The sequence below is a fragment of the Calypte anna genome, chromosome 14 (assembly GCF_003957555.1).
Source record: "Calypte anna isolate BGI_N300 chromosome 14, bCalAnn1_v1.p, whole genome shotgun sequence".
Taxonomy (NCBI): domain Eukaryota; kingdom Metazoa; phylum Chordata; class Aves; order Apodiformes; family Trochilidae; genus Calypte; species Calypte anna.
In genome coordinates, this window is record NC_044260.1 from 7,268,760 (window position 1) to 7,290,913 (window position 22,154).

Consider the following 22,154-nt stretch of genomic DNA (forward strand, 5'->3'; position numbering starts at 1 on the left):
TGTATAGATAAGTATCAGTTTTCTTTTTATTCTTCAGAGCTGTTGGGGGAGAAAACAGAAGCAAATCTTCTTGACATTCTTTCTTCCGCTGCATATACTGCATGTTTGTATTGTCAGATACCATGCATTCCACTAAGACTAATTATTAGATTAATGGTTACATGGTTACATAGAGTTTAAAAATGTGCTGTACTTAAACAGGATACAGGTAAAAAATTAAAAAATGGTCATCAACTCACATCATCATGATGTAATCCATCTCTTTAAAAAGTATTACTTTGACACTGCTACTTTTAAGAAAGTAATGTGCTAAACCTTCTAATTTGTTTAGGAATAGCAGTGATGTTGGTTTCATTAATGAGATTAATCTACCCTTAGAAATCTTGTTAGTCATTAAGTATTTTTTGAAACATAAAAATCCATTTGCTGTAAGATATATTTGCATTTCACAAATCTGTTTGCAATATACTATTTTGTACAGTTTTAAAATGAGCCTGACAGACATCCTAAGCCCCTCTGATATTGCTGCTGCTCTGCGGGACTGCCAAGGTAAGAAAACAAGTCTAAAAATTTATTATTTTGTGTAATACATGGCAAGTTTATTTCAGTCCCAAAGGAATACTGAACAAATGCATACTGTAAAGAGATGTCTATAACCTCTTTATTTAAATACACTGTACAGTATATTTGTTCCTGATGGTTTATATTGTCAGTTTGTAACTTAGCCCTATGTGTTGGGTTTTTTTAATCTTTAAGGGTGTATTGTGTAAATTTTATTCTTTGACAGACAATCTGTTGTTCATGTTTAGAACAATTAAAATGTAACAAAGCAGCATCCTCAGACCATTTAGGAACAGTGAATGTACTGGTCTGGGCTTAATATATTTATCAATTTATTTTCAGCTCCAGATTCCTTTAGTCCCAAAAAATTCTTTCAGATCAGTGGGATGTCTAAAAAGAGTAGCAGCCAGCTCAAGGAGATCTTCCGGATTCTTGACAATGATCAAAGTGGCTTTATTGAGGAAGATGAGCTCAAGTAAGGATTTTTTGTGTTAACTATTTAGAGTCTATCAAAAAATCTTCACTTTTTCTTTCCAGAACTGTACTGTAAATGAGGGCACAAGTTATGCTAAATATTGCTAAAACCTTCAGCAGATTGTGAAAGGTGTGTTTAAGTAGATAATTGCTACAGAGAAATACAAATTAATAAATACCTACCTATAATGTTTAGTATAGAAAAAGTAAGTCCCTGGAGCTAGATTTTGGGAGTGGGCAGAATCAATTGTATCAGGGCTGGACTTACAAAGCAGAAGTGTATATGGGTAAGATTTAGCTTGTCGGTGTTTGGAGGACTTGACTTTAATGGTGAATAACTTGTCTGTATAAAGCTATCAGTTTGATTATAGTGCCAGCATAAACAAATAATATTCTGTGAAAATCATAATCAAAGTTGTTGTCTTCCTAGGTATTTTCTTCAGAGGTTTGAGTGTGGAGCCAGAGTGTTAACTGCCTCAGAAACCAAGACCTTCTTGGCAACTGCAGATCATGATGGGGATGGTAAAATTGGGGCTGAAGGTATTAATTTATTTATATACAGAAAAACAGAAGTGTTGCAAATGATAGGCAATTCTTTTCTATGTTGGTGGCCCAGTAATGTACCTCCAGTGTTTTTACTGAAAGCCCTGCAGTAGCAACGTGTCTAGGTGTGAAAACAGTCCCTGTTCTCACAGGTTCATCACTGCAATTTCTTTTACACGAGCAAATCAAAAAACCCACTTAGGCTGCCCTAAGGGTCATTCTCATCCACAGATTTCCAGTTATTTTGAATGGAATGGCCCTTTATTTCTCCTCCCCCTTGCTCTCATGTAAAGCAGCACTAGCACACCTTGTAATACACAAATGTAAAAAGGAAGAACAAAAGAACGAGCTTTACACAGGAGAATCAACAGCATATGCATTAGCTTATTTACAGAAGTTATCTACCAGAAATTCCACTAGTCAGTAATGTCACTGCAATAAGCAAGAGTGAGCAGCATGTATTTGTTTTGCATAATAAGGAGAAGAGAGTGATCAAGTGTCACTACCATGACAAAAGATCCCACAACTCTGCATGGGGCTCTCTTCAGAGATGGATGCTGTTTATCTTCAGGGGCAGGTTAAGGAACAGATAGGAAGAAGCAGCTGTTTCAGGAAGCAGCACTCACTGTGCAAATGTCTGTGTAATTTAATGTCTGCTTAGTGCAGAAACCTCCTGATCTTATAATTCCATATTTCTGTATCCCGTTTTGAGCAGGAAGCACAGGCTCACACAAAGGGCTTGCAGCCACTTGCAATTTGCCCCATGAGAGCAGCAAGCTGCCCAGACAAGCGTGAAAGAGGCTTAGGGAACAGCATGCAGGGAATGTGCGGGTGTGCGGATTCCCTAGCTCACTGTGCTAGGAAGACAGAACTCTTCTTTCTTTGGAAGGAATTGAATCCAGTTCCTTAGGAAATGTGCCAGAATAAACACACATGATTTATGAAGCTATGTATATAGTGATACAGTTGCTCAGGGACAAGAGTGATGAGATACTCTAACTCACAGAAGCCAAACATTGGAAAAATCTTACAAATAATCACATCTTACTGTACAACATAATATTTCAGTATCATACCACATAGAACTGCACAATTTTTCTGGCTTTAGACTGTGCTCTATATCAATACTTCCCAACTGCTGAAGCCTTACAAACAGCTAGTAATACACAATTCTTTTCCTTTTTCATTCTTCAGCTCTTCTTACTCAGATTCTGTATTAGTCAGTCCATTATTTTTGCCCAAGAAGAGTATTACACAGAATATTACCTAAACTACCTCAAGCTAAAACTACCTCAAACATTTTATTATTCCTTATAAATGTCTGCAAAACACTGCCTTTCCATGTGTTGTTTGGAGCAGGAAGTTCAGGCATTGTCTCTCTTCCAAACAAATTTCTTCTCCTGAGGTCATCCATCATTTTTTGTTCATTCTTGTTCTAAAGCTCTTGATAAACCACTGATCTTTTACTACAGATTATTTCATTTTAATATTTCTACTGCAAATATTCTCGTCTTTTGCAGAATTCCAGGAAATGGTACAGTCTTAGAGATTCAAAAGGATCAAACGAGATAGTATTGGAATGAATCTGCTTGAGACACTCCAAAACCTTGAAAATCTGAAGTTCTCTATTTATCTTGACAGTGTCTGTTCCTTGTTCATTGCCTTAGCACCATAATGAAACACTGATTAGTGATTTTTTGTTGTTGTCGTGTGGACCATTTACCATATTTTAAACTCTACTTTAGCAGACACTTCCCTTAAAAATAACCAATAAAAGTTAATCATACACAGTGACTTGAGTCTGGTTTTCTGACTGCTAAATTGAAATGTGTGAATTCTTAAACTAAGTGTGTTAATCCCTCTAATATCTTGATATTATCAGACCTTATCAGATCTTATAATACATGGCACATATTTTGAAATCAGTGGAATTACTATAGGCCTTCTGGATTAAGCTTGAAGTTCTCAAACCACTCAGATTTTGTGAAACTCTAAGGGCTCAGATAAAATAGGGAGAGATAGATGAGCATAAAATCTCTCAGTGACTTCCAAGTGAACAGTCATGTTTTTGCTTAAGAAGTGTTTCAAACTGGCCTTTTTTACATTAGCCAATTAAGAGAATAAGAAAGTAGAAACCACAGGCTTTTCTGCAGAAAAGAACTAAAAGGAAAGCCTATAAGGTCTTGAGGTTTCAGATAACAGTGAGGCTTTAAAAGCAGAGGAGAAGCAAAAGATATCTTTTTGGTAGTATTTTTCAGCTTCCTAAGTAGGGAGGAGTAAGCATGGAGGAAGAATTTGTAGAAATGCATGTTGAGAAAGCTTCAGTGTACTCTACTTGGTATTTCCAGGCTATGCCTGCTGTATTAAAAATGTCCTTCACAAAAGCATCCATCTGTGAGGATGCTGAAGAAAGACCTTTTTTATGAGCAAACAGTTCAGCCATCAGAAAAGAGAGATGTTCAGATGCTTTGATGGATTATTTGTATATTCACTTGTTTTCTCAACATTAACAAGCACTGCATAATGCAGTTCACAGGCATGCAGCTTGTAGGAGTCACCAGAACACAACAGAAGCCTTTTCAGCAAAGTGAGTGGTTAAGAGCCAATGGAATTTCAACACATTTCTTCCTTTTTTGCAAATGACCACATGTAAAATTGACTGCATTTTTTGCTTTTCAAAAGTCTCTCTAAATACTGGTAATTGTGCAGAAAAACACCCAAACCAGAGCTGAATTCTTTATGAGATAACCATCTATTGCAGGGGAAGTGACTAAAGAATATGAATGCATTTGCCAGAAGATATACATACATACATATATATATATATATATATATATACGTTTCAGGCCAAGAAAGTAACAGAGCCCATACAGATCAGTGCAAAAAAAACCAACTTCTTAAGAGTGTCATCCTTCAAAACACCCTAGACATCTGGACCAATACAAATGATTCACCCCACGAGTACTCATCTCTGTGTCTTCTCTGCAGCCATCTACTCCTTGGGGAGCCAAGCACTCTAGAACCACCCAAGAAGCATCTACTGCCTTTTAAAAAAACCATGTATATATTAATATACAATTCTGAACAGCTGATGGCTGAAAACAGAACTTCTGTCCCATTTCAAAATGTTTTCAAGTAGCTTAATTTGGCATACAAGTTGCTTGTAAGCTGGTATACTGACTATACATATGGATTTAATATGGTTATCACATTTTTCCTTTGATTGTACAAAAATAATACAAAATTATATAATATAGAATTTTAATAATATTTCTTAACATTATGAAATGTAATCCCCTGGCACAAACCACTATCAATGACTTAAACAGAGCTACTCAGATTTATGCAAGCTGAGGATCTGATCCATGAGGATCTGACCCATGGAGATTCTTATAGCATAAGATGGATGTCACAGGATATTCACAAGAAATAAAGTGTGTTCTTGGCAATGAAAGTAGTCTGATGACAGAAGGATCTTGGACTACTTCACATGTAAGTAACAAACAAATCACTCTCCATTTCACTTACAATTAAGTGTTCTGACCTTGAGTCATCATATTACATTAGGCAGGCAAATACATGTAAAATAATTTTCCAGTTGCTGCTGCATTCTGAGCTCCAGCTCCTCTCAGTGGCTCAGCCTTTGCACTATGGCCCCAGACAAAGAAGCCCAGAGGCAAAGTACAAATTCTGTTATTCTCCACTAGGATGCAACACAATGTTGAAGCACTGGAGAGGGGGTGATCAGAAGATTTGTGCAGTGTCTTGGCCCAAAAAAATCTGCAAGTGAAACCAGAGCTTCTTTAATTTTGCCAGAAAAATGTACACATCACTGCTGTCTGCATCTGAAGTTCCTGTAAAGCATCTGCACTACAGAAGGTACTTAGGACCAAGAAAGACCAGGGAAACACTTCTTGACCTGACATGTATCCTTTTAACTAGTTTGTATGTAAAGGCTTTGGAAAAATCTTGTTCATCATTACTTATTCAAAACAGGTCTCAATTGTTTGTTTGTAGCTTATTACTGTATGCAAGTTGTGTACTACAGCACCAAACAGGACAAATACTACCCACTTGCTGTACTTCAGATATTTTGAGACCTCTCTAACATCCAAAGTATTAAAGAAACCTTACCACGTGTTTCCATCAGGAAAAAAGTACCCTAAGAACCCTTAATAGTACAACAGCTAGTTCAGTAAATTCCTGTTCTCTGTGGAAAAAATTATGTAAAGGAAAACTTGTTGAATTGTAGGATTTCTGAAGTAGAAGAAACCTTTAATTAGGATAACTTGCCACTTCCCTGGAATCCTTGAAATGCTTAATCATACTTCTGAATGTTCTTGTAAAACATGACAGTGATAACTCAAACTGGATTTACCCATTGACAGAGATACCTGTCTGTTCCATGGCTTAAAACAAAATGCCATCCTTCTAAAGACATAGTATACAGGATTCCAATTGTTTCAAGTAGAGATTTGTAATTGATAAAGCTCCTGGGCAGGGCTTCTTTGACTAAGAAGGAAGGAAAAACTAAAGATATTTACCATACTTAAAAACCATTGAACGTGTGGATATGGATGCTCACTGAGGGATGAAGAGTCACTTTCTATTGACATATATTGAGTGAATCAGTTGGAAAGAGTTGCATTAATGAACTGCATTCACTACAAAGATCTGACGTGAGAGGAGGCACACAGAAACCAGCTACTACTGACAGTCAGACAGTCAGGTTTCCACATTGCAACAAAAGTGTCAACTAGTTATCAGAAGCACCACTTGCACGTTGTATACTAAAACTAGTCACTACACACAACAATAAAAATACATTAAAAAAAAAACACCACAATACTTGTTATTCCATCAAAATATGGGTCTCCAGAATTCTATTTCACATTCACATTATTTAGCTCGTAATACCTGCAGTCACAATACCCTGTCTGTGCATTGTTACATTATTAAAATATCAAAGAATAAACAGTGGCTTTATTCAACCTCTAAGCATAAAACCCACCACACCTTAAATATGTCAAACAATAAAATAATCATTCATTTAATTCTCTTTCATTAATTAACATATTACTATAATTATTCTTCAGAACTTAAATCCTTTAACTACCTTTCCCCTTTCCTCATCCTTTCATCCTAGCTTTTCCTTCACAGGTACTACAGAACCAGGCTAGAAACAACATCTAGGCATTCCTGTGAAACACATGAAACAAATCAGCGTCTCAAGTCTCAAAGTCTCAAGTTTTGCATGAAAGCAGATTTTTGTTGTTATTCAGTTACTTCATATCCTTAATCGTAACTAAAGCTAGTGTAAAGTTACTATCTTTCTTTATGAAATCTCTGATCCTGCAAAGCAAATACATCCATTATTAAAACACCTCTACTCACCATGACACTCAGTTGCTCAAATTCCTTGACATCACACTAAGAAGAAATCTGGGAGATGAATGATACTCTTAGCAGGACCCCTGTGTCCAGCTGCAGTGTTGTATTTTCACATGGTGCCACAAAGGCCTTCTACAGTATTAACAAAGCATGCAGACCAGGGATACAGAGGCATTGTGCTTTTTGCTGGATCACAGCGCTATTTTGTAATTTATTTGCTAAACTAATTCCAAGCTGCTGAGTCTACACATTTTTTAACACATTTAGACCACATACTGTCAATGGAACAGCTATTTGAGCTGTCAGCTGTATTTATTTACAGCTGTCAGCTCTAACACCCGGGGTGATTTATAGTACACCTTTTTGTTAAGTCTGCTACTGTGCAGCTGACAGAAATGCTCAAAACAGCACCTAGGAACAGGTTTAACAAGACAAAAAGTATGACTACAGAATGAGGAAGATACTATTTCTTACACCTAGGTAATTTTTTCATATATCAGAAAACACTCATAAAGTTGTCAGTTATTTGTTCCTTGATGCAGGAGTTGTCCTGTTAAATTCCCAATGCACTTATGCAGCAGTTTAATTTTACATAATCATGGGCTAGGAATCGCATTTCAAACTCGGGGTGATCTGATGCCACTTTGCAAATGTCAAGGTGTGGTGTTACTGCACATACAATTAAGAAGATGGGATGAAATTGGAACCACAATCGAAGTTTCTTCCTCCCCTGTTAATTTGTACATTAGAAATGTAATAATTTAAGTTGACTGAATCTGTTATCGCTTACTCTGTAGATTCTCACAAATACTCCCACCAAAAGCAATGTCAAGTTACAGATGAGGAGAATTACATTTTAGCAATCACTACACATACATTCATTACCTTCCTAGGGCAAGTTTGGCACAGAAACACTTTCCTTAGTTATCACCAATTACAGCAAGTACACACTGTCCAACCATAAATTCCTCCATAGGATACCCCTTGCAACAGTGTTTGTATTACAGCAGTAAATAGAAACCCCAGTAACAGACCAAGATCTCCATTACAGTAAGTCCTAAATAAACTCAGGTCTAAATGTTTAACACAAAACAAGCTAAAATCCACAGTCACCACAGTTTTATAATTTCTTTGGTAAGAAATTAAATAGCTTGACTATCAATACCAGCAATTTAAAGAATGTCTATGTTTTGCATTAAGTGAGTAGTATAAAGAGAATTTTCCCTGTTTTCCACAGTCCTGATCACCACCCCACCCCTGCCATAGCACAGCACAAGCAAGGGGGAGAACTTTGCTTATTTTTCATTTGTTATATTTAGTTCTGCCTGAATGTTCCCAGAAATTGTCTGCAACCCTGCAGAACTGCTTCATCCTTAAAGCAGAGATCTGATCAGAGGGCTGATCTGCACACACTGCTGAATTTTAACTCATTTGCTGCAGGGCAGGAAGTTAGAATTACTGTTCTTGGATGCCTCATCCTGACACATTTGGCCTGATCCTTTCTCAGTCCCTGCTTGGGGTAACTCTAGAGAGCTCAGCACAGAAGGACCTTCCCCATCCTGCTTCCACTATGGCCTCTCTGAAAAGGGCTACATTCAATTATTAATCAGATTCTCTGCAACTTTGTAAATATTTCCTACACTGTTTAAGACTTAGTTGGTGCTTACTGGGAATGCCCTGTCTGCTGCTATGGCTCAGCCTGTTGCGTTACTCCTACCTGTCCAGTCCACAGGAGATGAGAAGCTGCTCATCTCCAGAGGTTTGGGTTGAATGCCATGCATGCAGATAAGAAAGGTGACACCCAAGGTGGTGATGAGTTCTTCATCCACGGAAAGTGACTCTGCACCCATACTATGTTCACATATTCAAACTCCATGTTGAACCAGCCTGAGAGGGCCTCTGTGGCTCTCCACCAACCCCAGGGCCAGACAGTGCCCCCACTCTGTGCCTCACAGCAGGCAGCACCCTCCATTTTGTGCCTCCCCTCCCTCACAAGAAGTGTCCACCCTCCATCCTGTGCCTCCCCTCCCTCACAAGAAGTGTCCACCCTCCATCCTGTGCCCCACTCACACAGCTTTCTCCACTTTTGCACCTCCCCTCCCTCACAGGAGGCTGCCCCCTCCATTACGTGCCTCACAGGAGACAGCTCCCGCCATTTCCTGCCGCGCTTCCCTCCCTCACAAGAAGCAGCCCCTCCATTTTGTGCATCTCCTTCCTCATAGAAGGCATCCCCCCCTATCACCCTCACTCCCCCCATTTATTTTGTGCCTCACAAGAAGTTGCCCCACTCCATTTTGTGCCTCCTCTCCCTCCCTGGAGGCAGCTGCCTCCTTCAGGCCGGCTGACCAGGAGGGTTTGCAGCCATTGCTCGGCAGCTGTGGTGCCAGAGCTCCAGCCCAGGAGAAAATGGCAGTCACCTCTGTCTTGCTTACACCACTCACTTTTTGAGTATGGACATTAAATATTAAATTGCTGCAGTCTTAGCAGCATCTTTAATCACTTTAGTGCTTCTACAGCACTGAATTGGGTTCTCAAGCCATCAGCTGCTGGAGCTGATGAGATCTGTCCAGGACACTACTGGCCCTGAAAGTAAATACCAACTAAAAGTGGTGACAGGAACTGCAACAATAACTAAAGTGAAAAATGAAAAACTCAATTGTTCTCTTTCAGATTTAATCTGTCACAATTCTAAGAAAGCTTAAATGACCTTGTGGTTATTTGAAATGTTTAATTGTATCTTTTATACCCTGTGTAGGAAGTCAGGCAATTATGTAACTTAGATTTATTCAGATTCCTAAATCTCATACTCCTGTAGAGAAGCAAAGTGCTTAATTTCATACCATATTAACTGTTTTTACTTATCATTTAGTTCACAGTGAATTTTGATTAAAAATGGAATTGAAAAATATCAGAAAACCTGAGCCACCATCTTTAGTGTTCTAGATAAAAAGAAACCAAATTAAAAATAACAAGAATAAATGAAATGTGTCTATTTATGGAGAAAGGATTACCTGCACCAAGTGATGCTGGATGGTATTTCCTTCAACATACTCAAACTTCTAGATCTCATCTTTTAAATCTCGGATTTTACCTCTAAAAATACCGCGTTTCTACTTCTTCCAGCTGCCAGGCAGCTCCCAACGCATCATAAGGGAACTGAACTGCTCTGGGTTTGCTCCTCAAAGGGGTTTTAGGGCCAAATGGTGCTTTATAACACCGCAGCACCCGCCTCCCCTGCGAATGGGCTGCCCAGGATGGGCTTTCCAGGGAAGCTCGGTCAGGGCCGTGGGACATGCTCCCCCTGAGGGAATCCCGTTTAACAGGGGCTCCCGGGAGTGCCCGCTGCCGCCCGTGTCCCCGCGCTCCTTCCCGCCACCCGCCATTCCTCTCCCCGCCGGCAGCGGCGCTGAGGAGCGAGGCGCCCGCCCGGTTCCGGAAGCACTTCCTGTCCCGCGCTCTGCTGTTCCGGGGCGAAGGGGGAAGGCGGAAGTGCCGCGGGGCCGGTGTCGGCGGAGGGCTCCGGGCTGCTCCCCGATGGTGTGTGGGGGCTGCCGGCCCCAGGCGCCATCGCTTCAGCCTCGGGATGGCGGCGGCGGGAGGAGCCGGCCAGGAGAAACAGCTCGCTCCGATCCTGCTCAGTTTCTTCATCTACAACCCCAAGCTGGGCCCTAAGGAAGGAGAGGTACCGGCGGGCCGCGTCGCGAGGCGAGCAGCCTCCCGGCCCAGATCTGTCCCGGTCTCGGGTTCCGCAGGAGGCCCCAGGCCGGCTGTCTGCCTTCCCCCAGGCCTGGGCCACAGCGTGGGCTTGCGGCTTTCGCCTCCCCGGGCTGTTCCCGCACAAAGGCGGCGGCAGCAGCGGAGCGGCGGCGGTCCCTACCCCCCAGTGCCGCCTTCTCAGCACCTGGGGCTCGGGTGTCGGCAGTGGGGCCAGGGCCGAGGGCCACCGGCATCAGGGTCTCCTGCTGCAGAGTGTTGAGGAACACGGGCTGAGGGCGTTTTCAACCGGAGAACGTAAAATTGTGTAGCTGGGAAGCTGTTCTGTTCGTGTCCATCCCTCACTGTTCAGTAACTGCTCCTAAGAGGAATTTTAATAGAACGTGGTAGGAAGCTGAGTGTTTAACAGGAAAATTCAAGTAACTGCTGGGATTTTCTTTCTGTTGTGGCCTTTAATAAGTAAATTCAGTAAGTTCTAGTCTCTTATTAGATACCATGTATGTTTGTGGGATAATCTTTAGTTTTAATAGGTCTTGAGCATAGTTTGTACTTGAGTGCTTGTTAGTGACAGGGTGATGAGACTGAGTGCAGCCTCCACAAGATAAATTTCTGTCTATTAAAAAATAAGCATTCCATGAACTCAGTATTCTCTGATTCTGCTAAAATGCATTTGCTTTGATTTTCTTTCAAATTTTAGGAGGAAAAGAAGATTCTCTTCTATCATCCAAATGAAGTAGAAAAGAATGAAAAAATTAGAAATGTGGGACTATGTGAAGCTATAGTACAGTTCACAAGGTATGAAGTATAATTGCAAGGCTCGTTGTGTCTGAACAACCACTGCATTTTAAATTTCCCAGTACATGTTTTATTTTTATGAGTCTCTATATCTATGCCTACATGTTTTTCTTTCCAGGACCTTTAGTCCAACAAAACCTGCAAAATCTCTACATACCCAGAAGAACAGACAATTTTTCCATGAACCTGAAGAAAACTTCTGGATGGTCATGGTACTTATGCACGTGATATGCATATTTCTAACACATCATACTGCAATGTTCTCAATGCATTCTGCATTGTCTAATACCAGCCTGTTCTACTGTCTAGGTTGTCAGGAATCCCATAATAGAAAAACACAAAGATGGAAAGCCAGTCTATGAATATCAGGAAGAGGAATTACTGGTAATACTGAACTTTTGCCTTTCCTAGCTCTTTGAAAACATGTTACCTGCAGCTCAGCCAAAGTGCCTGAAATTCTGCCTCTGCATATACTGATCTTCTGCTCTCTCTTCTGCAGGATAAGGTTTATAGTTCAGTCCTACAGCAGTGCTACAGCATGTACAAGGTAGAGTTAATTCTGGTGGTTCCTCTTCTGGGCAGAGGAAGCAATCCTCATGGTACCATTTGGATGGGCAAGCTCATCATTGCTTTGACATTCTTGTCTCATTACTATGGTCTGCTCTCTTTCTGAAACTGTAATGCTGTTGATGGAAGAGAAAAATAAAGCTTTTGGCAGTTGCCTGTGCTGGTTCATTAGCTTATTGTTAAAATAAGAGCTCCAATATCTCTGAAATCCAGATTTCTTCTTTCTTGGGCAGTAACAGTACTAAACATTTGATTTTGATGGTGTTAAGATATTAATAAGCCATCAGTTGGCTTTTACAGAGCAAGAGCATAAGATACTTAAGTGACACAGATAAATCATTTCTGTACCACTAAAGAATTTAGTTTCCTTTTTTGTCTAATTCTGCCTCTGCTGCCATAGATACCTGCAAATCTGAGTGGGTTTTATTTTTTTCAGAAAATACTGAGAAACAGGAGCTGTAATGTAATCTAGCTGCATTCTTGACTAGGTTATAAAAAATTATTACCCAACTAACTGATTTCTTTTTTCTTTCAACTCTTAGCTTTTCAATGGAACGTTTCTGAAAGCCATGGAAGATGGAGGTGTAAAAGTTCTAAAGGAAAGATTAGAGAAATTCTTCCATCGGGTAAGACATTCTTTTCCAGGCCCATACAGTGTGATTCAGCATTGAAAATTAAATGCAAAAATATTCTCAGCAGTGTAACTATAAAACATGGGCAGCAGCAGACATGTAGTGGCAACACAGTAAGTCTACTTACTCATTTTTTTAAAGACTTCCTGCATCCCACTGTTGTGGTAGGCTCTGAAATGCCATGAGCAGGATTATGGCTTAACATGTCTGTTCTTACTGTGTTTATTCTTTGGTAATTCTGCTGTAATGTTTGAACTGATTGGTGTGCTGACAGTCTCTAGACCTATTTGTGTAACTGTTGTAGCATCATTCAGGCTGGAAGGAAGCCAGAGATGTCATCTAGTTCAGCCTCCTACTCAAAGCAGGGTAACACTGAATTCAAACTCAGTTGCATAGAACTTTGGCTGCTTTGAGTCCTGAAAATATCCAGGGATGGAGGTTCCAAAGTCCCAGACTGCTGTGAATTCTGAGTTCCTACATGACAAGTTTCATCAAGCCAGCTTTAAACAATGGAGATCAAGTGTTTGTCCCCACTTTGCTCATCTGCACAGAAGGAAACAGAGAACTGCTGTCAGCAGTTAATTCTGCTGTGGGAGATACAAATATTGATAAAACTGGTGATGATGGAGTGCAGACACTCTATACTCATGTTTAAAATTTTGTTCCCAATAGTTGTTTTTTTTCAACAAAACAATGTTGTGACAGTATAAACAAAGAACAGTTCAGATTGATTTTAGGACAGCCTTTGCTTGAGCGTTTCTTGCTTGTTTTGTTGTAAAACTACCATGGACTCTAGATCATGGCAAAGAGGGGAGTAATGGGATTCTACATTAAACATTGTTTTTCTTTGAACCTCCTACTTCTTTATAGCTAAGAAATCCAAGGAAAACTTGTTTCTCTTTTTTGCTGGGGAATTAGAAATGCTTAAAGTTTGGTCATGCAAGTTGCTTTGATATAACCCTATTTGAACAAATCTGCTTCCTGTTGCTGGCAGGCTTGGACTGCACTGAAACCCTGAAAGGAAACGAAACTTAGATTATACTGTGGCAGAGTTCTGTCACTATTTATCTCTATTTGACTTCTTTTTTTCTGTAATGTGAAATGGCTGTAGAGGGAGCTATTGGATAACCCATCTTTTACAGAGCAGAGCATTCAGTAATGCATTTGAAATCTCTTGGTAAAGGTTACAGCCTATCAAGAGATAATAATAATTATATTTTCCTTTGCATACTGAAAATTAATGGATTTATCTGCTAATATCTCTAAGGAGTTAGTTCTGGAATTAAATACTAGTAAGGCTGTGCTTCCATATCATCTCAAAGGATCTTGAGCTAGCCTTAAAAGCTGTTGTCACTATGATTAAATAGCATTAATAGTTAGATGACACCTGGAATCAAATTCACACAGAATATATAGAATCTTAGAGTGGTTTGCATTGGAAGAAACCTTCAGACATCCTCTGCAATGAGGAGGGACATCTGCAACTACATCACGTTGCTCAGACTCCTGTCCAACCTGATGTTGAATGTTTCCAGGGATGGGGCATCCTGTTCCAGTTTCATAATAAAAAATGTCTTCCCTATATCTAGTCTGAATCTGACCTCTTTGTTTATAACTGTAACCTCTTGTCCTATGGCTACAGGTCTAAAAAGTCTCTCCCTTTGTGAAGTTGTATGATAAGTAGAACTGGAAGGGGGTTTTGTGGGTTGTTTGTGTAGATTACTGGGGATTAGACTTAAATTTGTCATTTACATCTATGCATGGGAAGTTTTCTGAATTCTAAGACAGTTGTCATTCTCTTAGTACTTGCAGACACTGCACTTACAGTCCTGTGATCTGCTGGATGTGTTTTGTGGAATCAGCTTCTTTCCACTGGATAAAATGACTTACTTGAAAATTCAGTCATTTATTAACAGGATGGAAGAAAGCCTGAACACAGTAAAGTATACTGCATTTCTCTATAACGACCAGCTGATCTGGTAGGTACTTCAATAATTCTTATGTGTCTTCAGTTCCTAATCCTATAAATAAATGCCATAATATCAAAGCTTCCAAATCACTGAAAGAATTGCATGAAAACAAGAAAACTGACATGTAGGATGAGTAATGTGCAAGAAAGGCATAGGTTTTTGGCTTTAAAATTTCTTACCTGTACCAAATTATTACTGCCAAATTGGCCTTAGGAGCAGCTAGAACATTCAACAGCTTGTCATTTCCATTGCACAGAGCTTCTGTGCACATGCACAGCTTTCTCTGCAGGACCTTTTAGTAGAGAAGGTTAATTAAAGGATTTTTTTTTTTTAATATGGTTCTAAACCAGGAAGTTGCAGTGCTTGTGAAGAGTTCTACTTAAAAATGGACCTAAGAATAGCAAAATAGCAAACTTGATCTTTGTTTAAATATTGTTTCTGTTTCTTTTCTGGTTACAGCTAATTTAGATGTGTTTTGTATTTAGCATATAAATAAGATTTAAGGAAAAATTATTCTGTGGTATCTGCTTTGCCTGAGTTTTGGTTAGAGGAAAACACATGATCTGAACTGCAGCACAGGCATCACTTTTTTTTTTTTTCTCCCTTATGTTCTAGGAGTGGACTGGAACAAGATGACATGAGAATTTTGTATAAATACCTCACGACATCTCTGTTTCCAAGGCACATGGAGCCTGAGGTATGCTAGTTGGCTTTTCTTAGGTTGTGAGAATTGGAGGTTGTCAGTTTTGGGCTTAGTTGGGTTATTTTTTTGGCTTGTTTTTCTTTTTATCTGGTACCACTAAGAGCTGAAATACCAAAAAGCAGTATCTCTCTATCCCCTTCACCCCTTAATATATGTTCATGAGTGGTAATTTGTGTAAATGATGCTTCCATCTGATTTTTACAGACAGTCCACAAGTGTTACAGAAAATACCTCTAAGCTGTTTTTTTTTTTCTTGTGTGTGTTCTTTTTTGCTGCAGTTAGCAGGAAGAGATTCTCCAATACGTTCTGAAATGCCAGGAAATCTACAACACTATGGAAGGTAGCACTTGTTTACTGTCTGCTTCTTCCCTCCAGGGCAAGATACAGAACATGAATTTGAGTACAGATCCACACGGTTAATTTCAGATGCTCACACAGTAGCTGATGCAATGTAAAACTTGACCTCTGGGGAAAAAAAAAAAAAAAAGGAAAAGCTTTTATTAACATTTCTACACAATTATTTTTCTTCCCCACTGTTCTTAATGCACTGCATTAAAAATTTCTGAAGTGCTCTGGTCATTTCTTTGCAGTCAGGCACTTCAAACAAAGGTGCAGATTTCATCTAGGGATTTATCTATTACTTACTCAGCATCTCAGAGTAGGGAACTCTGTACTTAAGCTGCTGGGCAACATTATTTTGAATAATTGTGTGTTTGGACATCTTCAATTATGGTAATTCTTGCCTGAGTTACTGTCATCTTTTGGGATCAAGGCACAGGCACACACTCCCTGTTACCTTGCCTCCCCTGCCCCCCAGGTTTTTTAATATAGTCACAACTTTAATGTGGAAAAGAGTTTTGTTGTTCTCTGATCTGTGCAGTTAATATTCTGGGTTTCTGATCCTGTTTCTGTAACTCCTTGGAGCATATATACAAATAATATTTTGAAAATAAGAATGCTGAGGTAATGTATAAAGGGCTCTGCATCCATCTGGATAGATAAAACTCACTGTATTCAAATATATTAATACCTGCAAGTAATTGCTAGTTTCAAGAACTTCTTTTTAAATAAGAAAAACTGAAATATAAGAATTCATTGCATCTGACCTATCAAATTATTTTTCTAGGTTTCTTACCGGGCCTTTAAATCTTAATGATCCAGAAGCAAAATGCCGTTTCCCCAAAATATTTGTTAACACTGATGACACTTATGAAGAGCTTCATTTAATTGTTTATAAGGTACTACATTTTTTCTGCAGTTATTCCACAGAATTAGGAATCTGTACACAGTGAAAATGACAATGATGTGAAGTATTTATGAATTGTATGTAAAGATGCACTGATGTGACCAGGTTAAAACAGAGACAGAAAACTCTGCACCAGCACCAAGTTTTAAAGGCTGAATCCTCTTTTCTCCTCTCCTGTATCCTTCTCAAAACAAAGTTGTTTTATTAAAACAAAATATCAGCTTTCAGTTACTTGAAGTGGTTTCATACCTGGCTTTATGTAGCGTTAGTCAATAAAACAAAAAAAAAATTTAAAAAAAAATTAAATGCAAAGTTCTTGCAGTTATATCCTTGCATAAGATGTATTTTTAGGAAATTCTAGCTTTTCTGTACAACTTAGGAACTGTTAACTGGGCTAAATTTACTATCCTGTGTTGTGCAGGATTGCTAAGACACTGTCCTAACCAAGCATTACTTTCAAACTACATTTATATTTAATTTAAGTGGGCTACTTGTGTGTGACCTGAAGTATTGTCATTTATTTGAGGTAGTTGAGGTAACCTGTTTTAAATGTGTTTGTTTGTTTGTTTGTGGTTTTTTGTTTGTTTTTGTTTGGGTTTTTATTGTTGTTTCTTTTTTGTTGGTTTTGTTTGGTTTTTTTCTTAAATTTTTTTGTTCCAGGCCATGAGTGCAGCCGTCTGCTTTATGATTGATGGTAAGTACCTATTAGCATCACTTACATAGCAAGACATGGTTAGCACAAAATGCTAGTACATGCAACTTATTTTACTCTTGAAAAATACATTATCTAGTCATTTAAGTCTCCACATGAGGGATTTTATCAGTCTTCTGATTTTTGTTCCAGTGGTATAATTATCTCAATTTACACAATAAAAAAAATAAATAGTGCTTCAGTTAGCCATGCACTTCTGAATTGTCTGTAAGTTTTTAATGAAGAGAAATCTGTCCCTGGTCTCTTGCTGATATTTAAAGAAAACAACTACAGAAACTGTACCTTCAGCTGTGGGAAGAGAATCTCATCTCTTTTCTTTACCCACCCCCCAGCTTCTATCCCACCAACGCTGGAGTTCTGCCGTAAACTGGACAGCATTGTTGGGCCCCAGCTCACCGTGTTGGCATCAGACATATGTGAGCAATACAACATCAACAAGAGGATATCAGGGTTGGTACCACATTTCTGTTCCTGTGGCAGTTCCTCCCTCGTTAGTTGGTTAAAAAGTGGGTTTAATGAACTGCTTAAATAATGGTAACATGAGTCCAAATGTTGAAGGCATTGTGTTAGCTGTGTACTTTAAAGATGTTTATCTATTGTCTGCATCTTGAGCAATTATAAAGTGCCCGTTGTTGCATATTTAGGCGTCTGTGTTGATACAGAGAAGTGTCAGTTCCTGCAGAATCTTAATTCCAGTTTATACTTTTCTAACTTTTCCTGAAAAGAAAATCCCTTATATGTTCACAAATAGCCCTAGTGGCCTAGTAGAGCATTTGAGTTTAAGCAAAAAAAAAACCAAACAACAACTAATTAATCACTGGGTTTGTGCCCATGTCCTTAGTACTGATTTCTTTGGACTTCTGTTTTGTATAATGTTAAAAAACCAAAACCCTGTATTTTTCACATCTAAGTGGACACCAACATCACTAGCCTTGAATGTGCCTTAGTCACAAGTACTTGTAGCATAGTAGGAGTGTAAATAACTTGTAACAGATACAAATCCAAAAGGAACATTGTTCTAGGTACTAGAACAACTTTTGTTTAACATTTTAGTAAGTGGATTGCTTGGTTGCAGTGCAAGTTTTACAGTTCAGTGCTTTTTTTCCAGAATTACTCTTTCTTGAAGTTTTGCCATGTATAGTAGGTGAGGAACAATCTGGTTTCTTTTGTCTGTTTTGCAGGACTAAGGTAACTACTTAAGGTGCAAAAACAAAAACAAAAAAAAAGAAAAAGCATGTAAATGCTTAAAAAAATGTACTTAGAACTATAGCTGACTTTACACAAAATTCTATTATGTTAAAGTCTGATTATTTTAAATTTATAGATTTGTTAGTTGGGAAATCAAGAACAGAATTGCATATGAAATCAAAAGAGGATTTAAACCAAAGACAGGTGTGTGTGTGTGTGTGAGTGACTGAACTTAGTGGTAGCATGCCAAATCAGCAAAACTGCAGGGCATAGAATAGGATGTGCTTGAAATAGTGCCCATCTACTAAATCATTAAACTTGTTGGGTTTTTTTAAATGTCATCTGGGACTGCCTTGGGCAGCTTTAACTCTTTTAAAGTTTAATGCCATGCTGTCCTGAAAACGATACAGTTTCTTGACACTGATGCATTTGCGTGACAGGGAAAAAGGGTATCTAGTTGTTTGCTAAGGTGAGTGGTGTCATCACAGTATCTCCCTGATTCTAAATAATACATAGCCTGAAGTACCAATTGCTAGAGCCAGTTTTTGCCAGTCTGAATTTGCTGTGACTTCTACCAGAACTACAGTTCTAAGTGACAGATTTTATATTAACTTAAAAAAAGAGGAAATGGAAGAAGATTGCTAAGATGGGAGCTTGAAAATAGTCACGGGCCTATACAAATGATGGGGGAAGAGTTCTTTTGATTATGACAAGCAACAAAGATGTGAGTGGAAGATTACTTATGAATTGAAGACCTAGCAGCCATTCAAACTTGATTGGACTGATACAGGGGAACAATGAAACAAAGTGGGGACAGAGAAAAAACAGCTCAATAGAAAAATGCAAACTACTATTAGGAAGTGAGACAAGGCCTTTAGACTCCCTGTGTCTGTTTACTAGCAGCATAAGCAGCATTTAAAAAATAAAAAGTTAATGCAATTTGATCATGTCATAAGCCTACACGTGGTCTCTTCAATCCGAAGATAATTTCAGGATGCCTGAGTAAGCTTTACACTGGCTAGTTACTTCTCTGTGAAGCCTGTGCTTATAGAATGTGTCAGTATTCACAAGTCCTACTTTTTAAAAAACTCTTCCTAGGGCTGAGAAGGAGCCTCAGTTTAAGTTTATCTATTTCAATCACATGAACCTCGCAGAGAAAAGTACCATTCACATGAGGAAAACACCCAGTGTATCACTTGCATCTGTTCACCCTGATCTCATGAAGATTCTTGGTGACATCAACAGTGACTTCTCGAGGTAATACTTAATTATTAAATAGTCTAACTCCTTCTGTCAAATAGATTTTTTTTTCAAATGAGTGAAAATTTCATGTCTTCTTGTTCATGGCTGGCTATTGATAGCTCTGTGAGATAACTGGTGTAACACAGGTCAAACTTAGTATTTGGGTGTTTGTTTAGAAGTAGTCTGTCTTTAACAAAGCTTCTCTTGCCCTTTTAAATAAATGATTTAAAGAAGAGCTGTGGTTCTTCTGATCTATTTGAAGCTTCCGAGCAACCATAACAAACTTGGAAAGAATAAAACTACTGCTTTTGCACTTATGTCTCTCTAATCTTTGGAAAAGTGTTATAAAGGACAAAGAAACCTTCTTCTGCCTGTATTATACCCTCCTCTGAAGCAGCTAGCTGCTTATAGGGATTAGACAATAGATAAAATGCAAGCCTTGCAGTTCCTGCAGTAGTGCTGATAGAGAATTCAGCTGGTTTCTTGTCAGTGAATATTGTGCTTCAAGGTGAGACAGACCCTCTGCCATTATAAAAATTAATAAACCCCACACAAATGCTGAATGATTGTGATGTTTGTAACTAATGAGTAGATAGCAGTTTTCCCAAACCTTCTTTACTTTCCAAAACTTCTTTCAGAGTTGATGAAGATGAGGAGATTATTGTGAAGGCAATGAGTGATTACTGGGTAGTTGGGAAAAAGTCTGACCAGCGAGAACTGTATGTTATTTTGAATCAAAAAAATGCAAATCTGATTGAAGTTAATGGTAAGAATTGGTTTTTATTACCTTTAAATAGTTATTACTAAAATGTATGTCCCTAAAGAAGTAATAAAATCCATCTCACAAGAAACCTAGAGAGGGATTGATTTATGATAGACCAGGTAAGTTTGCATAAGGTTTTAGTCAGCCTTCTACCAGCTGTGAAAGAATAGCATAAATATTCAGCACATTCTTAATTATTAATCAGTCATTCTTCCTCCTTCAAATAATGGAGATGTCTGTAAGCTTAATTTAGGAGTAATTACTGAAACATTTCAGGGGAGAGATGAACGTACATCTGAGTGAGGTTTTATTTGTCAAATATCCATGGGTAGGCTACTTCATACAACATCTGTCCTGTCTCATCCTTGTTCTCTTTTTGTCTTGTTTCTAATGACGTTTTGAAACTTACTGACTACGAGTGCAACTTAACATTAAGATGCAATAAGATTTTAAATAGAGTAAGAGAAATGGAAATTTGAGTCTTACTGCAGAAATTTTAGGGCTGTTTTAGAAGGAGGCAGTGTGCTTGCTTGCTTGGAGGATGGTAAAGAATTAATGTTTCCAAGACCAAAGCCTAGCAACCTAAATTTTAGAAGAAGGATTGAGCTGCATTACTTACACAATGATTTGTAATTGTCTTTCAAGATCAAACCTGCCATACAGAAACAGTAAATGAGTGTTTCTGTACCTGATAAACTCAGAAAGTACTGCTATTCCCCAAAGTGTTGTCTGCCACATAGCACAAAGCACTTTTGCTGATTTGATATATTGTAACACACTATTTTATCTCTCCTCCCCTGAAGAGGGTTTACAGTATCATTCTTGTGTTGAAGCAAAGTCTTTTACTATTTCAGTACAAAAGTTTGACAAAATGAATGGCCCAGCAGCAACCTCAAACCATCATTTACAGTTTAGCCATTTAGAACACAAGTCATCTTTCAGACAGTGTGAAATGTCAGACTTGACTCCACCTTATCTTACTGAAGACAGAATAAAATTAAGTCTATTTTTACACTAGGAACTCCCTAGGGTTGGGCTTTTTCTGCAAAATATTACAATGAATTTTTTTTTTTTTTTTACAGAAGAAGTAAAGAAACTTTGTGCAACACAGTTTAATAATATTTTCTTCTTGGATTGATCTGCAAAGGGCTGATTTATTGAAGATACCAATGTCAGACAGTGAATATGAAAAGTTGTTAGTCATATTATTGACTGGAATAACGAAAATAGTAAAGCAATACTTGCTTTGTAAGAATCAAAATTTCTACTAAAATCTGTAAACTCTGATCATAAAATTTTTAGATTTTAAATATGTTTATGTGCAAACTAATTAAAAACAATCTGAGTTCATCTGTACCATTCCATTCTGATATCATTATGTGAATATTTTACTGGAAAATAAAACTAATTGTTACACTTTTAAGGGCATCTTTTTTGGTTTCCTGTGTTCATTTGCATCATGACACTTTCTGCTACTTTTCTACCCTATGACACTAGACCCAGCTAAAAAAGACTCCTGAACAAATAACTTTCTAGGGCAGCCTGTTCTTTACAGTTCCTGCTTCTGCCTACTTTACATTCTTTGTCAAATCCTTACATAATATTTTTAATCCAGTATTTCAGTCAAATAATGTTCCAAGCAAACACCATTTC

The 22,154-nt window shown here is 38.3% G+C and overlaps 2 protein-coding genes across 3 annotated transcripts; both read left to right on the top strand.

The window, feature by feature from the left end:
* Positions 1 to 483: 483 nt before the first annotated feature.
* LOC103539723 (parvalbumin, thymic CPV3) lies at positions 484 to 3,124 on the top strand. The gene is made up of 4 exons (XM_008506253.1): positions 484 to 549; positions 904 to 1,036; positions 1,466 to 1,575; positions 3,099 to 3,124. Exons 1-4 carry the CDS (start codon positions 489 to 491, stop codon positions 3,122 to 3,124), a joined length of 330 nt encoding a protein of 109 aa, XP_008504475.1. The 5' UTR covers positions 484 to 488.
* A 7,317-nt stretch (positions 3,125 to 10,441) lies between these two features.
* CCZ1 (CCZ1 homolog, vacuolar protein trafficking and biogenesis associated) lies at positions 10,442 to 21,924 on the top strand. Of its 2 annotated transcripts, XM_030459928.1 has the most exons (15): positions 10,442 to 10,651; positions 11,381 to 11,478; positions 11,597 to 11,690; positions 11,788 to 11,862; positions 11,978 to 12,025; positions 12,588 to 12,671; positions 14,481 to 14,656; positions 15,263 to 15,344; positions 15,629 to 15,690; positions 16,477 to 16,588; positions 17,257 to 17,290; positions 17,641 to 17,758; positions 19,595 to 19,753; positions 20,377 to 20,504; positions 21,584 to 21,924. In XM_030459928.1, the coding sequence occupies exons 1-15, from the start codon at positions 10,553 to 10,555 to the stop codon at positions 21,637 to 21,639; spliced, it is 1,425 nt and encodes a 474-aa protein (XP_030315788.1). In that variant the 5' UTR covers positions 10,442 to 10,552; the 3' UTR covers positions 21,640 to 21,924. The 2 variants fall into 2 exon arrangements, with proteins under 2 accessions (XP_030315788.1, XP_030315789.1); XM_030459929.1 differs by lacking the exon at positions 20,377 to 20,504 and having other exon boundaries at positions 10,458 to 10,651.
* The last annotated feature ends 230 nt before the right edge of the window (positions 21,925 to 22,154 follow it).